The sequence below is a fragment of the Photinus pyralis genome, unplaced genomic scaffold (assembly GCF_008802855.1).
Source record: "Photinus pyralis isolate 1611_PpyrPB1 unplaced genomic scaffold, Ppyr1.3 Ppyr1.4_LG2, whole genome shotgun sequence".
NCBI lineage: Eukaryota > Metazoa > Arthropoda > Insecta > Coleoptera > Lampyridae > Photinus > Photinus pyralis.
In genome coordinates, this window is record NW_022170403.1 from 50,749,638 (window position 1) to 50,772,868 (window position 23,231).

The following is a 23,231-nucleotide window of genomic DNA, read 5'->3' on the forward strand; positions in this document are numbered from 1 at the left end:
TCACTTTTGTTTGCATGAATATGTTACTGTTTATTTACAGGGTGCTTCATTTGGGGGCGAGTGACGTACGTTAGGTGGTTGATTGTTACATATTGCACTTGATATTGAGAATTAATTACTTTATACTAATGTTTGCCACGACATGTTTCTTTGTTTTGTTGTAATGTGATACATAACGTTATGCTCCTACTATTTATTTGAACCGGGTAATTATGATTATTAATATTTGGCAGGGTGACTTGTTTCGAATATGTACTGTGCTATATTTGATATTGATATTTGACACCGATATTTAATCTCGATTTGACGTAGCAAAGGCTGGCTAAAGTTCAGAACTGACATACACAGAGTTTATGTTTTATGTACTGTTTTTTGTGTCTTTGAAAAGAGCCATCTTGCCGATATTGCTAATCAATCCGATTAGTCGAACCCTGACATGTAGTGACCGAATATAGGTTTTGTGCAAGGTTATAGTTTATTTGTTTAGAATTTGTTGAATTTTGAAGTGCATAAGGACATATATTAGCTGTAGATACCTGTTTGGTGCAATATAAAGGCATTTAGTTTGTGAATTTTGTGGGTTTTCATAGCCGTGATTGAAAGGTTAGTTCAATTATATGCACTTTTGTATGTTATAATTAAGTATTTTTTTTAGATGAGTGGCGGTAACACTAAAATTCCTCATCCTGATGTAAATAAAATCTCGGTTTTTTCGTTTCCCAAAGACCATACCGTTCTTAAAGAATGGGTAAGAAAATGTTTCACATCCGACAGCAAACTAACACGTGCTGCGCCCTCATTGGTCAAAACGGCCAACCGATGAAAGCTCGACTGCACTTCAAGAAACAAAAAGCTCTCCACCTGCAGTACCAGGTCGCCTTGCCAGTTGGACCTCGCGCTACACTCCACCTCGGTTACCATTTTGTACATACTATAAATATACACACTCCAAAAAACGCAACAGCATTTTCTTTAGCGTCGTCTGCTAAAGAATGTTTTAATTCCCAGAGCCTTGTGTATTAATACATAGGGGTGGTTCTTTTTTTGTAGATCGCGGAATTTTATCCATTTCCACCTCTAAAATTAATTTGATTACATTTTCACAAGTCCTCGTGCAATGTAAAATAGCTTACGAACCACAATTTTTTCAATACTTCGATTGCTTTCAGAGGTGGAATTCGATAAACTTCCAAGATTTCCAATATAATATCCACCCTTATATACATATACCCATATAATCCCAAAAATTTACTGAAAAAACTACATTTTTTAGCCCTTTTATTAGCATTGTAAACCTATGAGCAATTTTAAATGTGTATTCTGGATGACATTTTCCCGCCTTCAAAATGCAAGCATTCTATTGGTTTAGAGTTATCAGACAGCCTTTCTAATAAAACGAAACAACCCTGGGTTTTGTGTCAGTCTTGTTATGCCAGTGCAAATATGTCAACTGTCAACGCCTACATAAATTCTGTATATAATCCCAGAACAAAAAACTTAGAAGGGAAACGTAAACGGGAACAACTGAGTACAAATGGAATTAGTTTGGAGAACATTCAATAGATGGCGCATAGTTAGCGTGCGTGTTAAAGTTACTTCAATCTAGTGACTTTAGTACGTGTCGCCATTATGACAGTTGAATTTTGAATTTTGATTGACGGCTTATTGTGCTTTAAGTATAATTACTATTCATTATTTACAATGAATTATGCATATACAAATCGAAAACGTAAATGTTGTGTGACAAATTGTGAAGACGTTTCCCAAAAATGGAGCCCGATGTTTTTATAGAATTGGTTTAGAATATAATGTGGAAGAAATTTACACAAAAGTTTTTGGTTTGTGAACATCATTTTTCTGGTTGCGCTTTAGAACCTGGAACACGAAGAGGTTTAAAGCGTGTGGCAGTTCGCACATTATTATCTTTAGCAGGTAACACTAATTGAATTGTAATAAATTGCTACATATTTTGTTTTTAGAACAATCTTGAGAGTATCATAAAGCAGAGTTCCATGAAGTTGATCTTGTATCTTGTATATCCATATTAAATTAAATATAACTCCTTGGTTGGATTAATTGGAGTTGTTACTTATAAAACAAGTGGTCTGTACCCTTTGAAGCCCCTGACTGCTGTGCATCGGCATTAAACTGAATTTATCTGGATCCCTATCAAACAAAATTGGACTTCACTGGCTGGATTCATTTACCTTTTAGGTTTCAGCTAGTCAAATCCAATGTTATTGTTACAGATCCGGAGAAATGCAGTATAATGCGGACGTAGCTTACATTTTAATATTTAAATTTGGCGCCATTCATGCAAAAGCTGCTGAGAACATACACGAGATGGCGCGTCATTTTTACATTACATTAGAGTTTCCATTCTAAGTTTGTTGTTCTATGTATATAATGTATGCGTACGAGTTTGCCGATGGTTGCTCTATTTTTGTCATGTTATGATTTGTCTTTTGATCAGTCAGTACTCATGGTAAAGAGCCTGGAGTTCGGTAATTTATAACCCGGCACTTTATAACTAGTGGGTTGGACTGGCGCTAGAGATGTGTGAATGAAAGAGTTGGGGTCCCGCTTAGTCGTACATGAGGGTGCTGGCTAGGCCCGGCCCCACCTGCGCAGGAATTCGCTAAAAGCGTGCGGCGTGTTCTCGTTGTGACCTTTTGTTTTTGTTATCAATTTGGGGTATCCTTCCTATGTGAAAGGCTCGTCTGAGAGGCCAACTCCTAGCGATTTCATGCAGTGTTGACATGTCATGACCAGAGCAACTAAAGACTACTTGGTGTGGGATTTGGACTGGCCATATCCAATATCCAAACCTATTATATGAATTTATTGTACTGTTTTAATGATTGTTTTTTGTTATGTTTGTGAAATATTGATTCTTTAGGAATTCCAGCGGAGCCTGTGATTCAACATTATCTTAATTTACTTGACAACCATCATAATATGCATTCCTGCCATTACAGACACCTAATTTTGCTATAAAGTTCAATATTAATTTGTTGACTGGGCTTTTTCTTGGTCAGTTCTTTTTCTCCTAGCCTATTCTTCTATTTGTACTCGGTGAACTATCATTTTCTAAATTTAATCTTCCAATGCGAATTATTTGGATTAAATCTCCGTTTTTAAAGCATGTACTTGTTTTATTTGTATTCCTTACTAACTTGATCCTCACCCCGACAGGCAACACATATCTCGTAGCGACTCTTTAAAACACAACGTAGTAGTGGTCCTATTATTCGGTTATTCAAGTTAGATAGCTTTGTCTAGACGATCACGTGCCATGGGGTTCAGTTAGTTTGGGAGGGAAAGTTTTGAATTTGAATCTTGAGGTGCGCAGTCTCTCGGGGCTGGCCTGGGTACATCACAATGTAGTCCCATCTGACGATGAATCACTTGTTTTTCAATATGAGTATTTTTTAACATTACATCAGTATCTCCCATTTTGAATACCTTTTATGCCCATTTGCACCGAAAAATTTAAGCGGAGCTTAGCTTAAGCGTAGCTTAAAATTCATGGCAACCATTGTCTCAACAATCGTTGCCATGAATTTTAAGCTACGCTTAACCTAAGCTCCACTTAAATTTGTCGGTGCAAACGGCCATTAGTGCAACAGCGAATTTGATGAAATTGAAATTTACTGTTGTTCGATTCATAAGTATCAACAGAGACGGATAAACTTTCGTTCTTTCCTTTCAGATTGAAATGAAATGAGTGAATTTCCAGTTTTTGGTGTTTATTTAAGAAATCTTCGTTTTACATACCTATGTAACGAGAATAAAACTTAATATTAAAGTATTAAATAAACAATGTACATATCTATAATATCTGGTTTTGACTTTACTAATTAGACATCATCACTGCTATTATGTATTTCATTATTTTCAATAGAAGAGTTGGGTGACATATCTTGAGACTTGTCGTCTTCAATTTCCAATGTGTCTGATGTAGTGGTTGTACTTGATAGCTTCCTCGCTAATTTAAAAACAAAAATTCTTAACGATACTATATGCACAGGGTCTTTCAGTAACTATTATGTGAGCGATATCCAGTAGCTAACTTTTTAGTTTATATTATTTCTTACTCTAAAATATGTTGAATAACGAAACAAATATGTTTTCCCAATAAATCGAGAGCCCAACGTTTTGCATTTGGGAGCTACTTTAAAAAAAGATGAAATTCGCATTTCTTTTTAGCACATTTTCCAACTCATATTGGAAGGCACTATTATGGCCACTTTCTCCGTCCGTCCAAGGCATTAACTACTCCTACAGTTTTCAAGATACTATAAAAAGTCAGTGGTTTGTCATAAATAAACTTTATTTTTAACAAAATTCATTAACTATGAAAAATTGATTGATATAATACAAAATTAATTATTAGTCAAAATTAAAACACTATAGTAACGCACAAACAAAACCAAACATTCGGCATCTTAGACAAGGAATACTCTTTCCGAATCTAAGTTTGGCATACTAAACTGTTTAAATGTTTGAATGCCCTCATATATTCAACATTTACTTCGCTCTTTTTGCCTTCGATAGCTTATACAGGGTGACAATTTTGAAACTTGCAGTCGGCCATATTTTCCAAACTAAAGAAGATATTGAAAATCGCGAAAAACCATTTCGGGGGTATCGAGGGGGAATTAGAATGACGTTATGAGTGACAACCCCCCCCCCCTCTTCAAAAATCCTAAATGACAACTCCATACTTGTGACACATCGTTGGAAAGCTACTGAAAAATGCTTTCCAGTGGTACCAATAAAGTCAATATTGATTAAAGGCAATTTTACAAACATTTAACAATTAACCAAAAAAATTTAAATGTTGACATTGAGGGATTTATGGCAAATTGGCTAAGAACTTCAACCTGAGCTGCTTCATTAAGCAATCTTGGTTGCTTTCTGTTTTTATTGATAATAGGTCCCGTTTCTTCGAATTTAGCGACCAAATCTTGAACATAGGCATGGCTTAATTTTTATTTTTTTTGGTTAATTATTAAATGTTTGTTAAATTGTCTTAATGAATATTGACTTTATTGGTACCACTGGAAAGCATTTTTCAGTAGCTTTCCAACGATGTATCACAAGTATGGGGTTGCCATTTAGGATTTTTGAAGAGGGGGTGCTGGGGGGTTAAGGTGGGTGGGACGTTGTCACTCATAACGTCATTCTGGTTCCCCCTCGATACCCCCGAAACGGTTTTTCGCGATTTTCAATATCTTCTTTAGTTTGGAAAATATGGCCTTGAACTATTATAATTGCAAATGCAAATTTCGGCATAGCGTTGGGCCTTCAGTTTATATGAAAAAAAAAATAGTTGTTTTGGTGCTCTCCGTTACCAATTTTTTTTACTTTACTTTTCAATGCAATTTACGTAAGAAACGCTAATATTAATTTGTAAATTGTAGTAATGTAGTTAATGAAACACCCTTTTTAAAGAATAGTTTCTCTCTGTATTACTTATTTAAAATTGCCATAAAATAAAATAACAAACCTGCGCTTTGTTGAGGATCTTTCTTATTTTTTGTGTAGCATATAAAAACTTGAACTGCTGCGTCTTCACGGTTCTTTTCTGGTATATTAGAAATCAGTTTGTTTACTCTAAAATAAACAAACAAAATATTAGAATTAATTAACGCTATGAAGTAGGAACAATTAAACATGAATCAGTTTCCGAGTTGTTGAGTAGTATAAATCAATCATATGTACACTTACAGTTCTATTTTTTCTTTGGTAGATAGTGAAACTGTAAAATACTTCACATAATTAAGAAATTGATAATGCGTTTGTGACTTAACAGAGTACTTAATACCCATACTAACTAGCTGATAAGACTGCTCAGTCCATCGATTCATTATAAGCTGAAATCGTTTACTAAGAGCCTAAAAATGAAATTCAAAATAAACTTAATCTTTAACGCGTTTTTATACTAGCCTGAAGTTCCATGCGGGTTTCTTCCGTGTCATTAACCACCAACTGTGTAAATTTATAAATTAAACATTGCAGTACTATCCCAATATTAGTAACAGGGCTCTTTTCATGAATTGTTTTCAAACCAGAATCAAATATGTCACCATAATCTTTATTATGCTGAAAAAATGTTTAGTAAGATAAAGCCAAAGTGTATATGAGCGCACTTACCGAATTGTAATATGTATACAGTTTTACAATTTCAGTTGTGTTAATTGAATGAATCAATACTAAACGCATTACGTTCGCCAAAGAAGTTCGTCGCATACGTATAGTTTCTTCTGCAAATAAACAAAAGGTTCAATCGTTCAATGAAATAGTTGTACTTGACAATTACCTGTTAAATAATCATTAAATAACGATTTTTGACAATAATCCATTATATATTGGGAATCTGTGGGTTTGAAGGCAGGTGGAATTAGTTCGCACAGTATTTCTTTTATTTTTGAAGGGTCTTTTAAGCCATGATGAAACTTTGAGTAAGTCTCACAAATACACTCAAATGCCTGCAATATATTATAGCCTTTTATACATGAAATAACAGATATTTATATAATAACATACAATCTAGGCCTTTCAAGGATCCATCACAAGATTATTGTAATTGTCAAATCACTGAAGAAATAACAATCAAGTATTTCTGTGACAGGTTATGGGCCTAGCTTTACCCATAAGTACCTACTTATGAAAATCAGTGTTTGCATAGGTTGGTTCAAATTCGTGGCTTACTATTTGGATCTCTGTAACGGTGAGAAACACTGTATAGGTTAAATGGGGGCAAACCTGCCCCTTTTTCTAACTAAAAAAACCATTTGAAATGTTTGAAAAATCTTAGAAAATAACTGAGATATCACCGCTAACAACTTTTGACATTTTATTATATCTTCTTCACAGTCTTACTGGGATATATTTTGCAAAACCAGCTTCCTTTCTTTGTTTTCTCAGTTGCACAAAGTTCATTCGCCTGGTTTTTTTTTGCGTAGGTTCTCTTTTATTTTTGTTCACAATCTTCTGCAATTTTTTTTATTTTCCTTGCATTCTAATCGTTTTCTTTTTCTTTCTTGAATTTCTTGTTGTTTTTTGTTCTCTTTCTTTTTAAAGTACTCTTTCCAGTTGCTACTGAAGGATTTCTGGTGTATCTGGTCAAAACAAATAAAAAGTGTTACACGTCATCAACAGAAGAAAATAGCACGCCAATTTAAATCAGGACGTGGCGCATTTACATTTATGATTATTTATTTACTTTTTGGCGGAATGAGTTGGCAGATTCGGAATTTTTTTTACAATTTTCATATTGAACTTTTGATTGATGTCAATCTGTCAGTGACGACACGAATCATTAGACATTTAGCAATGTGACTGGTGCGGCGGGAAAAGTGACAGGTGCGGCCGGTAAAGTGACAGGCGGCAGGAAAAGTAGTCTGGTCTCATTGAAATAAAAGCATAGTGAGATTGCGACAATTTGCATTACTCCGTATTGAATCAACAGAAATAATTATTCAGGTAAGTTGCCAAACGAAATATATCGATTTGTTGTCATAACCTCTAAAGCAGGTTACTCATTACTGGACACTGTCTTGTACTTGTATTTGTTCAAGTACATGTACCAATAAGACTGTTCCTCGGCCATATCTCGAGAACCGTGCGCCATATGCCTTAAGGGTAAAAAAATTATTGGGTAACTCGGTCATGAAGAATCGCTGGAAAATATTTTCAAGTTCCAAAAACAGAGGGCGTAACTGCCATCTTATATTTTATAATTGCATTTTCTCTAAATTTCGCATAATAAACTAAAATTTTGTTTTCGCATTTTTAAAGAGAACCAGTTAATCTATCATTTTTGTAAAAACAAAAACTCAGTTATTTCAAAAACAAAGATGGTGTGGGGAGTTCAATTGTTTTTGCAATAACCTGCTTTAACTTTTTAACCGTTTGACCGATTTTAACAAATTTGGTATGGTTGAAAAGAGCATTCCTTGGGCAATGAGAATCAATATAGTTAATTTACTTGAATCCTTCTCCGCCAGGGGGCTAGTTTTTACACTATGATCCAAAATCCTAAAAAAATCAAATGGAATGATGACTTTTTCTTTATGAAAAAGTAGCCAAATAACACCCAGAGGCCAGTGAAAAACGTTTTTTAAAATCTCGTTCTTAACCTCAAATATTGGGAAAATGAGATTACTTAATTAATAAAAATGCTTAAATTGTATCTTAAATTTACTTTTTACGTATTTCCGGTATTTGTCGATGGCGCGAAAGAAAAGCACCCTACACTTTTAGGTAGGCCTTGGAAAATTAAACAAATGAAACACGATGCATTATAAAATAATAACAGCCGTAATTTGTAAATTATTCTGCTGTGTTTACGCATTCAGAAAGTGCAGTTTTTTGAATTTGTAATCTTTTCTAAAATGCCGATTTCTAACCAAGAAGCATTTAATATGCTGGCGATATATTTTGAGTATTTTCAAAATGCGATCATCGCTGCCCACGTCTTCTATTTGTGTTATGCGAATCGGCCACGAACCATATTAAATGTTTCTTGGTTAGAAATCGGCATTTTAGAAAATATTACGAATTCGAAAAACTGCACTGTCTGAATGTAAACACAGCAGACTAATTTACAAATTACGGCTGTTATTATTTTATAATGCATCATGTTTCATTTGTTTAATTTTCCAAGGCCTACCTAAAAGTGTAGGGTTCTTTTCCAAACAATCTTTCGCGTCATCGACAAATACCGGAAATACGTCATATAAGATACAATTTAAGCATTTTTATCAATTAATTAATCTCATTTTCCCAATATTTGAGGTTAAGAACGAGATTTTGAAAAACGTTTTTCACTGGCCTCTTTGGGTGTTATTTGGCTACTTTTTAGCGCATTTTTGCAAAAAAATTTTTTTGTAAAAAGTAGCTTTTAATCTCACTTTGGCTGGCTGGCTGGCTGGTCGGCTGGCTGGCTGGCAGTAAATGCGCGCCCGTAGAAAAACGCTTGTAAAAAGACAAGGAGTGTACATGTAACTATCGGGGCCGTGTAATTAAGAACGTTAGGGATGGGGCTACAAGATTTGGAGTCGACGACATCTGGACGCCATCCCCGAGCGTATTATACTAACCTGGAGATTTTTCAGTTTTTATCTATCTTCTTCTACAGTTTTTCTCCGATTGTTTTCAAATTGGTGTCGTCGGGAAGATCTTGTCAACGCGCACAACTCCTGCGTGGCGGAATTTTGTTTTTTTTCCTAGGGGCGAAATAAACCACCTTTTGCGCGGCGCGCTTCGAGGGGTAGTCGACTTTGGGCGCCCAAAAGTTTCTTACAGCGCGAATCACGGTCTCTCTTTCTCGTGTCACTAATAGAAGGTCGAGCTATGTGAAGTACCCAAAAGTTGAATACGATTTTATGCCGGGATTTTAGCGAAATCTACCAAAATGTGAATTACGAATGAACGGGACGTCGGAACTGTGTATCGACAAAGGGAATGTGGTAAACCCCGACGAGATCTTACTGATGGTGGAGTCGAAACTTCAAATCCGAATTGTTGCGGGTGATCAGAAGTGGGTCTCGACAAAGGGAATATGGTAACCCCCAAAGGATTTTAATAATGGTGGAGTCAAAACTTCAAACGCGAATTGCGAGTGCACGGTAAGTGAGAAAATGGTACCGACAAAGTGAACGTGGTAGCTTTCGGCAAGATCTTATCATTCACGTGGAGTCAATATTGGCTAATAAAACACTGATCTGCCACACAAAAATGCGCTGAAGTCCCTTCGATCTCACACGAGGACTTTGATCATTTTTCATAAAGAAAAAGACATCATCCCATTTGATTTTTTAGGATTTTGGATCATAGTGTCAAAACTAGCTCCCTGGCGGAGAAGGATTCAAGTAAATTAACTATATTTTGGTTGATTCTCATTGCCCATACCAAATTTGTTAAAATCGGTCAAACGGTTAAAAAGTTAAAGCAGGTTATTGCAAAAACAATTGAACTCCCCACACCATCTTTGTTTTTGAAATAACTGAGTTTTTGTTTTTACAAAAATGATAGATTAACTGGTTCTCTTTAAAAATGCGAAAACAAAATTTTAGTTTATTATGCGAAATTTAGAGAAAATGCAATTATAAAATATAAGATGGCAGTTACGCCCTCTGTTTTTGGAACTTGAAAATATTTTCCAGCGATTCTTCATGACCGAGTTACCCAATAATTTTTTTACCCCTAAGTCATACAACGAACGGTTCCCGAGATATGGCCGAGGAACAGTCTTATTGGGTCACCCAGTACAATTGGAAGCTGCCTAAGTATCTTTCTTCGGTATTAAAACCACCAAGGTGAAATACAGAAGAGGAAAAATGCCATTTTTCAAGAGCAACAAGACGCCATTTTGAGATTTTTATCGGCCCTTTCGGACGTTGCCAAACTTCTCAGCATGGCCTGTAAGTATAGACGGCTGTGGTAAAAGTTATTCCTTGCCAATAAGACACTCTAGTTATTGTCCGCATTTTATCTGTCTGTACAACTACTAGTCCTCCAGTTTAAGCTTTTTCTTTGCGGTTTCTTTCTTTTACTGTGTAGCACAGCCTGGAGACCAGAACAACACAAGATTTTTTGGATTAGTCACTTCCTTCCCAAGTTACTGATTCGGTGGGGGGAAAATGCGCTTTCGTCGGTCGCGAGTGACCACGTCTATACTAGTTAAAGATAATTAATTGCTTTGACGATAACTAGGCCTGTGACGATCCCAGGGTCATTTACCTTAGCGTGTAGCTTCTACATCTAGCGTTTATGGAAATTCTGATACCAGATTCAGATTCCAATGTAATTCTAATTTCTAAGAAAAAATGAAAACGAAATTTGACATTTTCAGTTTTCCGGATATATCTCATATTTCAAAAGGGTTTTTTTTAAGTAAGGCAAAGGGACAACTTTGCTCCCATTTAACCTTATATCTCACCGCTATGGAGATGATAAGTCACCAATTTGAACCACCCTGTACGCAAAAATACTTACAGCAGAGTACGTATTATCCGACAAATGTTGCAAAATCTTTACGCAATAATCAATATAAGCGTTAAAATCGTTTTTTACTTTATGAATATTTTCTTCGATAAGAACGGAATCCTCTTCGAATACAATTTCAATTATACTGGTCAATTGCCAACATAAGGAGTGATGGCAAGCTTTTAACGCATCTTCTATAACCTACGATTCACAATTAATACTCGTTTAGTTAATATTTCCAATTCAATTAAGTATGTATTGAAGGGCAATTTTTCATCAAATGGGAGTGGGATTGAAATATTTTCACATACCTTGGTAGGAAACTGGTTTTCTACAATGGTTTTGGCAGAATCGAACAAGAACTTAAAATCCAGAACGTCCTGCATATCGCAGTGCTTGATTAAACTCAACATTCTGATCATCCAAGGTTCTGCTTCGTCCTAAAACATTTTATAACGTTTAACTTGTCTACTGCAATAATTGTTGCAAATTCTACCTTATTTAATTGCTTCACAGAGTTACTTAATGCATCTTTAGTAGCAAATTGTAGAGTTTTAATTTTACTTATATATTGATGTCTCTGACTGAAAGTTGTTTCACACAGCTTACAAAAAAATCTACTTATTACATCCAATGTGTCCCGATTGGTTTCCTTGACAAAAACAGGTCGTAACACAAAGAGTATGGCATCAAGCTCCTAAAATTATCAAATATCAGAGATGAAAAAGTTTTTTCGAGACTCACATGAGAACTGTTCGTTAATACTACTTCTTGAAAGTGCATAAGCAGTATAATGTTTACTAACAGCTCGACACATTTTGAATCTTCCTTATATTTTCTTAATAGTGATGACATGTTCGTAATAAATACTTTAGTTATGACCAGCGAGTTTGTTTTCGTTTCATCTGTAACAATACTCTATTAGCAAATTCAAATCGATGACCTAAGAGTGGCCGATCTGTGGAACATAAGTGTATCTAAACAGTGCAGTAAAAAAAATAGTGAGCGAGAATAACATTGAGATTAAGAATATGGTGTCGGTCCAAAATGAGAGTACCTACAGTAAATCGAAAAGTAAATTTAAATGTTGGGAAATATGGAAAGGTTCATAGCTATCAGTATAACCCTCTCTGTTAGCCAATCAATAAATAGTAAATTTGACGAGTTTGAAATTTGTTGATTGACTAACGGAAACCGACAAACAGACAACTATATGAACCAGGTTTAGTCAATGATACTTAGGGTGTGAAACTTTATACCATGTGTCGCATTTTGATTGAGAGTCCCAATGTATCACAGCCATTTTTAAAGATAGAGACTTGCGGTTTTCGCGACCCTGTGCCACTTTTTTGTGAAACTTTTAAGAATCAGTACAAAGTTAGACTTTTTGGGATGTTATCATACCTTAATACCCATGTAGATAGAAAAAAGGTAAAAACTGTTTGTTTTAGATATTTTTATGTAAAATCCAGTGGCGTAGTAAAAAAAATTTTTGCCCACCGTTTCTGAGATTTGACCCAAAGGTGTTATTTTTGTATATATTAGCGTAAATTTTTGCATTATTTTTCCTGATTAAGTTGATATATCACAACCTATATTTTTTAAATTTAAGCCATGAACCAAAAATAAGAACCTTATTTTTTACGGTTTTTAAATAATAGGCCATAGGTTTAACGAGATTTTGTTTTGTTTGTTGTATCCATGGCAGCTGATACCACTCAATAAAAATGGCTGACGGTAGAAACATGCCATATCAAAACTGAAAAATATGGTGTAATATACAATTATGTATATAAAAAATATTGGGTGTTGCATTTAAAAAATACGAACATTGGACCAAATCTCAGAAATGGATCTCCATACATTTTTTTACCTACGTCACTGGATTCTACGTAAAAATATTTAAAATAAACAATTTTTACCATTTTGTAGCTTACATGGGTAGTAAGATATGATAATATCCCAAAAAGTCAAACTTTTCGTATTCACCCTGTATCTAAGAAATAAATGTAGCTAGATTGATTATGGTATTAAGTTTCACAAAAAAGTGGCACAAGGTCGCGAAAACCGCAAGTCTCTATCATTAAAAACAGCCGAGATACAGTGGATACTCAACCAAAATGCTGTCGCAGTACGTACACCTGTTATATCTTATATTCCACAATTCTATATACGGATACTTGGGACTTCATTGACGCTTTGAAATGTATACTTACTGGTGCAAGGCTTCATACGATTAATTGAACATTTTCCAGTAACACATTGCTGTACAGAGTCTGACATAATCTCGATTACTATAGGAGCCATTTCAGTTGTACTTTTGTCAGATAACAACCAGTCTATCATCTTAGGCCAATAAGAAATAACTGGCCAAAAATCTAATGTGGCATCGATAAGCAGAGGCACCAATTGTGGTTTCTAACAAATAATAATAGTACAATCTTTATTAGGAAAAGTTCGTTTATAAAAAGCAGTATTCAATGTTCTTCTTATACAATTTTACCTTTTAATAAAATAGCCTTTATAAATATTGCAGAACATATCAATTAAAAAACAGTAGATAATAAACAGGAATATACTTACCAAGCAATAGTATCACAATATTATATAATTACAATAGCGTTAATGTAAATACAAAACATCCGAGTTAATGCATTATCAATAATTTGGTAAAATACTTACGTTCACAGATGCAAACAGGGTAAATTTTCTAAGGAATTCCATATCGGTATCTTTTGCTAGTAGAGTTTTAATAAGAAATTCTCCTGCAGCTTTGGCTAATAAACCATGTTTCCCATACACCAGTAATATTACTTTATTACGAATTTGTTCAGGTAAAATTTCACCATACCTATGAAAGTAATGAATCAACTAACATACATTTCAAGATTTCTCTAAAATACCACATCAAGCATCATTCAAATACCTATACGTAATAAAACTAAAAAGAAATTTTGATAGATAAAGGGAAGGGATCAGAAATCTAGTAAGGGAAAAGAATGCTTCGTGCAATAACAAGTCGTGATAATGGTTCATGTGTTAAAAAATAAAATTGTAAGCGCAAAATTCAATAAACTGTATCAATCAAGGTGCATCAACCTGATGACAACTTTGCTAATCATTTTTGGTACCTATTGGTTATTTTTATATTTCAAATTCTTTTTCTGCACATATGTTTGTGACAAAGTAGGATTACAGGTAAGTACACAGGACCTGGTCAATCCCTCTGCCACCTATAAACAGACTATAGAAAGTTAAAAGTAGGGATACCGCATGGCAGATACCTGGAGGTGAATCTCGCCGCAGAAGAGCTTAAAGCACTTCAGGAGGGAATCCTTGAAGCCATTAGAGACCTGGAAGGAGGAAGGATGCGTCCTCAATTCAGATTCTATCTTCAAACTAGGTTGGTTGCTAGCATGCATGGCTATGCAGACATGTACAGGGTGACCCATTAATAAATGTCACATGTCATATCTATGGAACCGTTAATTGCACCGCTTCAGGAAAAAAATTTTGTTAACGAAAGGGGCCAAGAGAAATCGCTGGAAATTATTTTCAAGTTTCTAGATTCGCCGCTAGAGGGCGTACGATTCATGTTTTTTTTCTAAAATATAGCCAACAAACATGCATAAAAAATACATGCATAGCAATCTCGTATGAATTTTGCATCAATTTGATGCAGCACATATTGCTCTAGCTCATAAAATATGATAGGTGGGGGAAGGGGAACTCGCTTTAAGGAAATGTAAGTTCGGATGTGGTTAACAGATTTTCACATAATAGGTGTTGTTGGAAGGAGCCCTCCTCGTGGAATCCGATTTTACATGAATAGTCCTTTCAGTAAATGTGATGAGTGGTAAAGGGCGCGATGTGACATTAACATAAACTTTGCAGTTTTTTTTTTTAAATTTGAAATGGAACGATACAATTATTATATGATATCAAATAAGATGAAAAAATGAGAATATCAGTGAAAACAGCATTTTGGTATCTGTTTTCTAAGCAGAGCGATATGGGGAAAATACGAACATTCACAAATTTTAATTGCAACATTTATATTCATCCAAGTTGATTTTGAAACAAAAGAAACACAATACCACGTAAAAAACTGTCAAAGTTTATTACAGTCTGTAGCATCCTTTCATTAAATGTATTCGTGCGAATAATTATATCGTTCCATTTGAAATTTTCAAAAAAACCTGCAAAGTTTATGTTAATGTCACATCGCGCCCTCTACCACTCATCACATTTACTAAAAAGACTCTATTGATGTAAAATCGGATTCCACGAGTAGGGCTCCTTCCAACAAGACGTATTATGTGAAAATCTGTTAACCTAATCCGAAGTTACATTCAATTCCCTTCTCTCACCCCTCATATTTTATGAGCTAGAGCAATATGTGCTGCATCAAAATGATGCAAAATTGGTACAAGATTGCTATGCATGTTTGTTGGCTATATTTTAGAAAAAAAGTCATTTTTCTATTTAACCATGCATCGTACGCCCTCTAGCGGCGAAGCTAGAAACTTGAACATAATTTCCAGCGATCTTGGCCCTTTTTGTTAACCAAATTTTTTTCCCGAAGCGATGCAATTAACGGTTGCATAAATATGGCCTGTGGCCATTATTAATGGGACACCCTGTACACAGACGGTTCAAAACAAAAAGATGGTAAAACAGAGATAGGGGTCGGCATCTCAAACTGTTGAATCTCGGAATCACTGGGACAAAAAGCCACCGTCCTTCAAGCGGAGGTCTATGCACACTGGCCAAACAAGGACCCAGGACGAAGCTTCAACCCTCATCGGGAAAAACCTATGGTCCATTATAGGGCTGTTCACAGGCTGTATACTGCTCAAATACCATCTACATAAGATCGGCGCAGTGGATGAGGGAACATGCAGTCTTTGTGGACTGGCAGATGAAACGGCTGAACACATTCTATGTGGATGAGAGGCTGCTGCCGAGTAGAATGATTCTTAAAACCAGGTATGCGCAATAGGAACATTTCTTATTTGTAGAGCAATTTGATCGAAATTTTTGTTGTATGTTCCTCTAATAAAACCAAACAGGCGGACGTACCAAAAAATGTTATCGTCTCATGCCTTGGCACCCGACTCAGGACCTACTGCAGTGTCACATTCTGAAGTTCTGAGCCAGATCCCTTTCTTTTTGTCCCTTCTTTCCTTCCTTTTGAATTTTTATCTGTAAAGATTTCCTTAAATCCAGTAGCCTGTCCTGTTTAAAAAGCAGAAGTTCTTTCTACTCTTCATCTGAAAGTTTGTCCGCTTGCTCCAGTATTTTTTGTACCTCCATCTGTCATTCAGTAGATATAGGTAACCACATCTCCTTATAATTGCATAACCATAAACACTACTCAATAATTTTTATTCACCTTTACAGAGATCTTCAACAAAGTTTGAAAACAGGCGAACTAAAATATACTTCTTTTCGTTTTCTCCAACTGGACATGGCACATGATCAATATCGTAATTCAATGAATAAAAATGTGTATTTATTATTGCTCTAAGTCAGGGGTTGGTAACCTATTAAAACGGAAGAGCCAAAAATTACAATTTACAAAATTTCCCAGTTTTTAAAGTCACAAAAAATTTTTGATTCAATATTATAATATTTGGCTATATACAGGGTCCTGCAACAGTGTGTCGGTTTTTCCTACATAGCTGATACCTGGTAAAAAATATTGGTGGTTGCGGATCTACAGAAATTATTTTTGAATGTACAGGGTATCCCATTTTTACGATTTCAATAAATAACTGATCTTTTTAAACAGAACATATGCATATTTTTACTTGTTTCAATGTCATTTGTTCAAAGTGCAATAACTATTCTTTTTCAAATGGAACTACCACTATTTTATTTCGCTATTCGATTGTTTTTTGTGTTCTCTTCAATGTTTATAAGGGGTGCCCTGTGCTAAAACCCCACAGTTTTTATGTTAAGTCAATATTTTCACAAAAGTACCTACTCATTAATTAATTACGTGTTTATACATCGGATTAGGCTGCTATTATAAAAAAACAAAAGAATACCAGAAAGTAAACAAGTGTCACAAATTAGATAATTATTTGCTGCAAGTGTAGATTAATTAAAAAGGCGAATTTCGAAAAAATGAATTAATTTCTTTAGATAAATACGGAGAGCCGCAACTTTATATCAAAAGAGCCGCATGCGGCTCGCGAGCAGCAGGTTGCCGACCCCTGCTCTAAGTATATGGACAAACAAAATGTATAAGATGACTAGGAATACCACTAACTGACACAGTACCGGAAAGGAATTATATGTCAAATTTGAGAATCAAACTGACAACCACAAAGCTTATAGGAGCAATAAAAATGTCGTTTTTATTACCACACAATGTTTTATAATATGGGTGGCACTCCTTGGTTACCAACGTTTCGGATCGCATCAACAGCCATCTGCGTGACCTAACAACGTTAGTGGTATGACTGTCGGGATCGTCAGCTTTACATGCCCTCCAAAGCATGATAAATCAGATGATGTTCTGTACCATTAAAAACTGGCACGCAACACATCCGTTTTTTGGATTATTTAAAACCGCTCCCTTTCCCACTCACCCACCAACAAAGACAATAGGAGATCTGACCGATACCACCGAACCACATTCATCGATAGATGACATTGGAAAAATTCCTTACTTACCTATCTAATATAGTAGTTAATATCTGTACAGCTGAGACTGCAACTGAATAGTCGATGTCGTAAACTCTATTTGCTACAACCCCACACATTGTGTGGTATAAATTAGCCATATGTTCAGAGAAACAGTCGTTTGTAATCAATTCACGGCAAATTTTTAGAGCGGCAATACGGACCTGTTTTGCCTGAAACAAAAATGTAAATACAGTTCTCTCTCACACCAATCCCGCTTACAGTATCCTGGACAAGCCACATTAAACGATTAAAATACTTTGTCGAGTCAAATAGTGTTGGATCTATTTGAAACCAAGAGCACATCTCATGAAGGAAGGTAATTTTCATGGCATTTAACTGTACATCGTTTAAATGGCTAAAAATAAATTTAAGACTAAAGCAAAACTGTGCTTGAAAAAATTACCAGTTAGCCTCGATACAATCTTGAAGAAGCAATAACAACTGAAGCAAGATGTTTTTATCTTTCCTCCGATGGTTAATATTCTTTTTTTCCAGTTGTGTACAGAGTGTTAGTATGGTAGTATAAATTTTAATCGCTGTAAATAATATACCAACTTTAATTCGTGCCACATCCTGAACACCTTCTTACTTAAAACAACGCCAACATGACGCAACGCTCTATTAACGCTTTTGCTGATGGATAAAATAACGGCAAAGACATGAGCAAAATCCTTGCCATATAAGATATCGTGTTGGTGTATCATTCCTATTAACGTTTGCACAAATTGAAATATGGACTCTTGCGCAAACTTACCCCACCCACTGCGGGTGTTAAACAGATACTTTCCAGTTTTCTGAAATCATACAGTTACATTAATTCTAATAAAATGACATAGGTAGTAGCATTTTTGCGGGACGACCCTCCTAACAGGTCAAGCAGTACCTAATAGTGATCAGTCAAATACTGCAGCATCCAATCTGTTCCATTCAATAAACTAACAAGACAGTTAAACAAGAACAGGTATATTGCGGTATATGATATGATAGTAATGAAATTCACAAAACTAACCAACTGTAACTGTGGTGGGTGGTGCTGTAAATGGTTCAATAGTTCGACATAATTTGCATGGTCCATCTGAAATTTTTCAGTAAGGCTAAATTCTTCATATCCACAGGCATCCAGTATAAATTGGATAATGGTAACAATTGCTTTATCTGGTTGTTTATGGTAAAGTTGCACCCATTTTATCGCCTCCTCCTAAAAAATATACAAATCATTCTTGACCATAATTATAGGTACCTCCTGTTGATAGTTAATTCAGAATTTCAGTTGTTTAATTTTTAATATTTAGGGTAAAAAATGAACTCTGCCAAGGCGACCCTTTATATCAACGCTCATGTTGTTCTGGAAAAAATTATTGAGTCAGTTCAGTAAATAGGGAACACCTGATACAAAAGTTACAAAATAGTGGCATATACTCTGATACCATCGTGCTTAGAAACCCAAGATATTCTCAAAAGCATAACCAAGAAGATGATTATCTGCCTTAGACATGATACTGCGAGTAAACCAGCAAAAAATTTATAATTTTTTATATTAAGGGTAGGAAAAATAATAAGAAGGGAAGCAATGGAAATATAGCATAAAGAGGGAAAGCAAGGTTTGAACAATTAAACGACCCTGGAGGTAATTAAAAAAAAGAAGATTGCAATGGTTAGGTCTCAGAGAGAATGCAGGACAGTAAAATTGTAGCATTGAAAGAGGCAATCTAAAAAATGAAGCAGGGCAGACCAAGAATCCCATGGAGACAGTTGACCTAAAAGATAAAGAATTTTCTCAAGAATTGGAATTAAGGACAAAGCAAAAGACAAGAATTGTAGATGGAACAAAATTTAATCAGGTCAGGGCTACGATTGGAAGGAATGGAGACAAGAAACGATGCTACTCCAAAATTTTCCTCCTAGATTCCTGCATATAATGCTTAGCATTATGTGAAGCTATGTATATCTGAGGAAAACTCCCTAGTACATCCCAGACAGAAAAATCAGCAGCAGGATACGACCCCACAGCCTCCCAGTAAATCCCAGTTGCAAATGTTTAGCAGTACAATGTCAAGCCTCGGTTTTACTCTACAACTAACTTGGATTTCAGTTTCAAGACAGTTATTGTTTTATGGCCCACTATTTTTGTTTAAAAATAAACTTGATTACCTTTCATTGCAGTATAAAACCAAATGAAAAAAAAAGTACTAATTTACATACCTCTCCGTTAGAATTTGTGATAATAGAGCCAAAAAGTGATTGATGATTACGTGGCTTAAATAGCACCCAATCCTCACCCTTACGAATCACCTTCCGTGTTTTAATATCTGTATGAAAATGGAAACGAGATAAATCAATAGGTAATTATTGCTTGAGGTACTTACTACGTTCACTTTCTGATTCAGAGAGCCCTAATACATTTGAAGTACTGCTGGTATTTGCACTTTCATTTCGGACAAAAGGCATTAAACGAGTTGACAATCGTACGCTTTCATTAACTGTTGGTAAAGCCAATTGTGTCGTGGTGATTTTGCGTTTCCTTTCTCTAACAGTAACACCATCATCACTCGCCCTTTCTACCTCTGATAAATCTTCAAAATCCAGGTATTTACTGACGTCTACTCCATTTTTCTTAGGGGTGCTGCAAGTTTTTTGAAAGGAATGCAATGATTGGGACGCGACAGGGCTTAAGTTGGCCCGTTCAGACATGCTACTTTATTTTTTCTACACACTATACTACTTCAATTCCGCGATTTCACAAAAATTATGATTTAAACACGACTTCTATACTGCAGAAACGCACATTCAGCAGATTTGAGTTTGTTCGAAATCCGTACCCGATCTCAGGAATTTACAGTTTGGAGGGAACGAATGCCATAGGTTGATAATTTACGTGAAACTATAGATATACAGTTCAAATATTATACAGCGCAACCATTTATCCTACTAGTTAATTCTTTAAACAAAAAAGATGACTGATTTAATTCAATACTTTTTTAGGCTATCATCACAAAAACGTTGATTTTATGGTCGCTTTTGCGGCCATAAAGTTTCACTTTATTGTACGCTTCTGTCAAACTTTACTTTATTGTACATATCTGTCAAACTGTACTTATTTGAAACTGATGTTTGAGAAACAGTAATCTGTTTGATACAAAGCGTCTATCCTCGCCCCATCAAGGATTGGGCCATCCACGTGCGTTTTTTTCATTTTCGGACTTGTAGGAATGTTTCACACCATTTTACATAATCACAATGTTCACATTTAAAATTATAGTTTGACGTTTCAATCTTTGCTGCTTGCAGACCTTTTTGAAGTGTAGAACCAAAACATGAGGAAGATGTTATTGCTTACATTATTATACGAAGAATCACCAGCAATTAACCGAAAACACAAGTAGCTACCTATACCTACCATCAAAGTAGGTAATCAGGTTTCTAATAATTGTACAGCATGTTAACTATAAGGTCTTGGAAGCCACAGTTACGAAGGACCTATTGACATTATTAAAATCTTGTGCAACGGAGGAAGTTGCGATTGTACTTTTACTCTCAAACGCCTGCTCTTATATCATATATGACATAGGGTCGCAACGCTTGCAGCTTCCAAAATTTCATTTTGGGTACGTATCTGAACTGTCGCTATCACCCATTTTGATACGCACAAAACACACGCAAAGATGCTAATTATAATTTATTACATATGACAGGAAATGCTTTGTTTTTAATTGTCTAAGATAACTATGATTTTCAGAAAAAATATGTTTATAGGCAAATTTTTGAATTCTTTTTTGATGATCGCCTAAAAAATGTTGTGTGCACCTTGGCCAAAAGTGATTTGTTAGGCCTCATCTGAATTGCGGCCTCATCGGCTATCGCCTCGGCCACAAACAGCAGCTTCGGCCAAAAAAGATCACTTTTACGGCCTTGGTACACAAATAACTATTTTAGGCTATCATCATAAAAACCTTGATTTTGTGGTCGCTTTTGCGGCCATAAAGTTTCACTTTATTGTACGCTTCTGTCAAACTACTTTATTGTACACATCTGTCAAACGGTACTTATTTGAAACTGATGTGTGAGAAACAGTAATCTGTTTGATACAAAGCGTCTATCTGGTCTAGCCCCATCAAGGATTCGGCCATCCACGTGCGCGTTTTTCATTTTCGGACTTGCAGGAATGTTTCACACTATTCTGCATAATCACAATGTTCACATTTAAAATTATAGTTTGACGTTTCAATCTTTGCTGCTTGCAGACCTTTTTGAAGTGTAGAACTAAAACATGAGAAAGATGTTATTGCTTACATTAAGTATTATACGAAGAATCACCAGCAATTAACCGAGAACACAAGTAGCTACCTATACATACCATCAAAGTAGGTAATCAGGTTTCTAATAATTGTACAGCATATTAACTATAAGGTCTTGGAAGCCACAGTTACGAAGGACGTATTGCATTTGACATTATTAAAATCTTGTGCAACGAAGGAAGTTGCGATTGTACTTTTACTCTCAAACGCCTGCTCTTATATCATATATGACTTAGGGTCGCAACGCTTGCAGCTTCCAAAATTTCATTTGAGGTATCTGAACTGTCGCTATCACCCATTTTGATACGCACAAAACACACGCAAAGATGCTAATTATAATTTATTACATACGACAGGAAATACTTTGTTTTTAATTGTCTAAGATAACTATGATTTTCAGGAAAAATATGTTTATGAGCAAATTTTTGAATTCTTTTTTGATGATCGCCTAAAAAATGTTGTGTGCACCTTGGCCAAAAGTGATTTGTTAGGCCTCATCTGAATTGCGGCCTCGGCTGCCGCCTCGGCCACAAACAACAGCTTCGGACAAAAAAGATCACTTTTACGGCCTTGGTACACAAATAACTATTATTGTCCATAACAAAGTAAAATAAACTATAAATGTTTGAATGGCTTTGACCGTAAAATAGCACTGTATATAGTGTTGAAATAAATATAGTTACCTATTCAATTTATTGTAACTATGATACGATAAAATATTTAGTTCATCTGTCATAATTATACAATATACACGTTTTCAGTTTATTGCTCTAATAGTTTCAACATGGTAGCAAGATAGTGATAGAATATAAGAATGTTAATAAGAAGGATTAAATTAATATTTTTATTTTCCTTCAAAACATTAAATTGACAATACTTTTTCTTTATTATTGTTACTATGCCAACTAAAATTATAATCAGGTATAGGTAATGATTTGTAACATTCTCCCCCAGAAAAGATTCTTCCCCGGAAAAGATAATCAAACATTATAAATACAATTTTAGAATGAAATTAAAACTAAAATTATGTTACTAAATAAACTTATTCCGCATATCTAATGGGAGGTCGAATAACTCTACCTTTACTGGTTACAACTAAACCATCTATTTTTGATGATTCATTGTTCGTATTACGATTAAACTCGGGTTTTGGGTCATTTTTAGGAACATCTATATTTAATTCTAGAGGATATAGTTTTTGAACAGCCCTAATTATAAAACCGTTTTGGCATTTTAACTTTG

The 23,231-nt window shown here is 35.1% G+C and overlaps 1 protein-coding gene and 1 long non-coding RNA gene across 2 annotated transcripts; one reads left to right on the forward strand and one right to left on the reverse strand.

Moving 5' to 3' along the window:
• The first annotated feature begins 1,894 nt into the window (after nucleotides 1–1,894).
• Nucleotides 1,895–2,072, forward strand: LOC116165159. Its single transcript, XR_004144091.1, has 2 exons — nucleotides 1,895–1,932; nucleotides 1,980–2,072. It is a non-coding gene; the product is annotated as an uncharacterized LOC116165159 (long non-coding RNA).
• A 1,669-nt stretch (nucleotides 2,073–3,741) lies between these two features.
• LOC116164190 (cohesin subunit SA-1-like) lies at nucleotides 3,742–20,543 on the reverse strand. The gene is made up of 19 exons (XM_031478331.1): nucleotides 20,061–20,543; nucleotides 19,897–20,003; nucleotides 18,704–18,892; nucleotides 18,284–18,488; nucleotides 18,098–18,230; nucleotides 17,914–18,049; nucleotides 17,683–17,864; nucleotides 13,681–13,849; nucleotides 13,215–13,416; nucleotides 11,743–11,903; nucleotides 11,495–11,695; nucleotides 11,310–11,438; nucleotides 11,008–11,199; nucleotides 6,326–6,494; nucleotides 6,160–6,269; nucleotides 5,953–6,108; nucleotides 5,734–5,900; nucleotides 5,513–5,619; nucleotides 3,742–3,988 (listed from the first exon to the last, which is right to left on the reverse strand). The coding sequence occupies exons 1-19, from the start codon at nucleotides 20,383–20,385 to the stop codon at nucleotides 3,861–3,863; spliced, it is 3,168 nt and encodes a 1,055-aa protein (XP_031334191.1). The 5' UTR covers nucleotides 20,386–20,543; the 3' UTR covers nucleotides 3,742–3,860.
• Between the last annotated feature and the right edge of the window lie 2,688 nt (nucleotides 20,544–23,231).

Coding starts and splice junctions, on each gene's coding strand:
- LOC116164190 (XM_031478331.1), bottom strand. CDS start 20,385: ATGTCTGAACGGGCCAACTTAAGCCCTGTCGCGTCCCAATCATTGCAT. Junction 18,231..18,283: donor TCATGTTGGCGTTGTTTTAA/GTAAGAAGGTGT, acceptor TATTATTTACAG/CGATTAAAATTTATACTACC. Junction 3,989..5,512: donor AGATCCTCAACAAAGCGCAG/GTTTGTTATTTT, acceptor TTTTTAAATTAG/CGAGGAAGCTATCAAGTACA.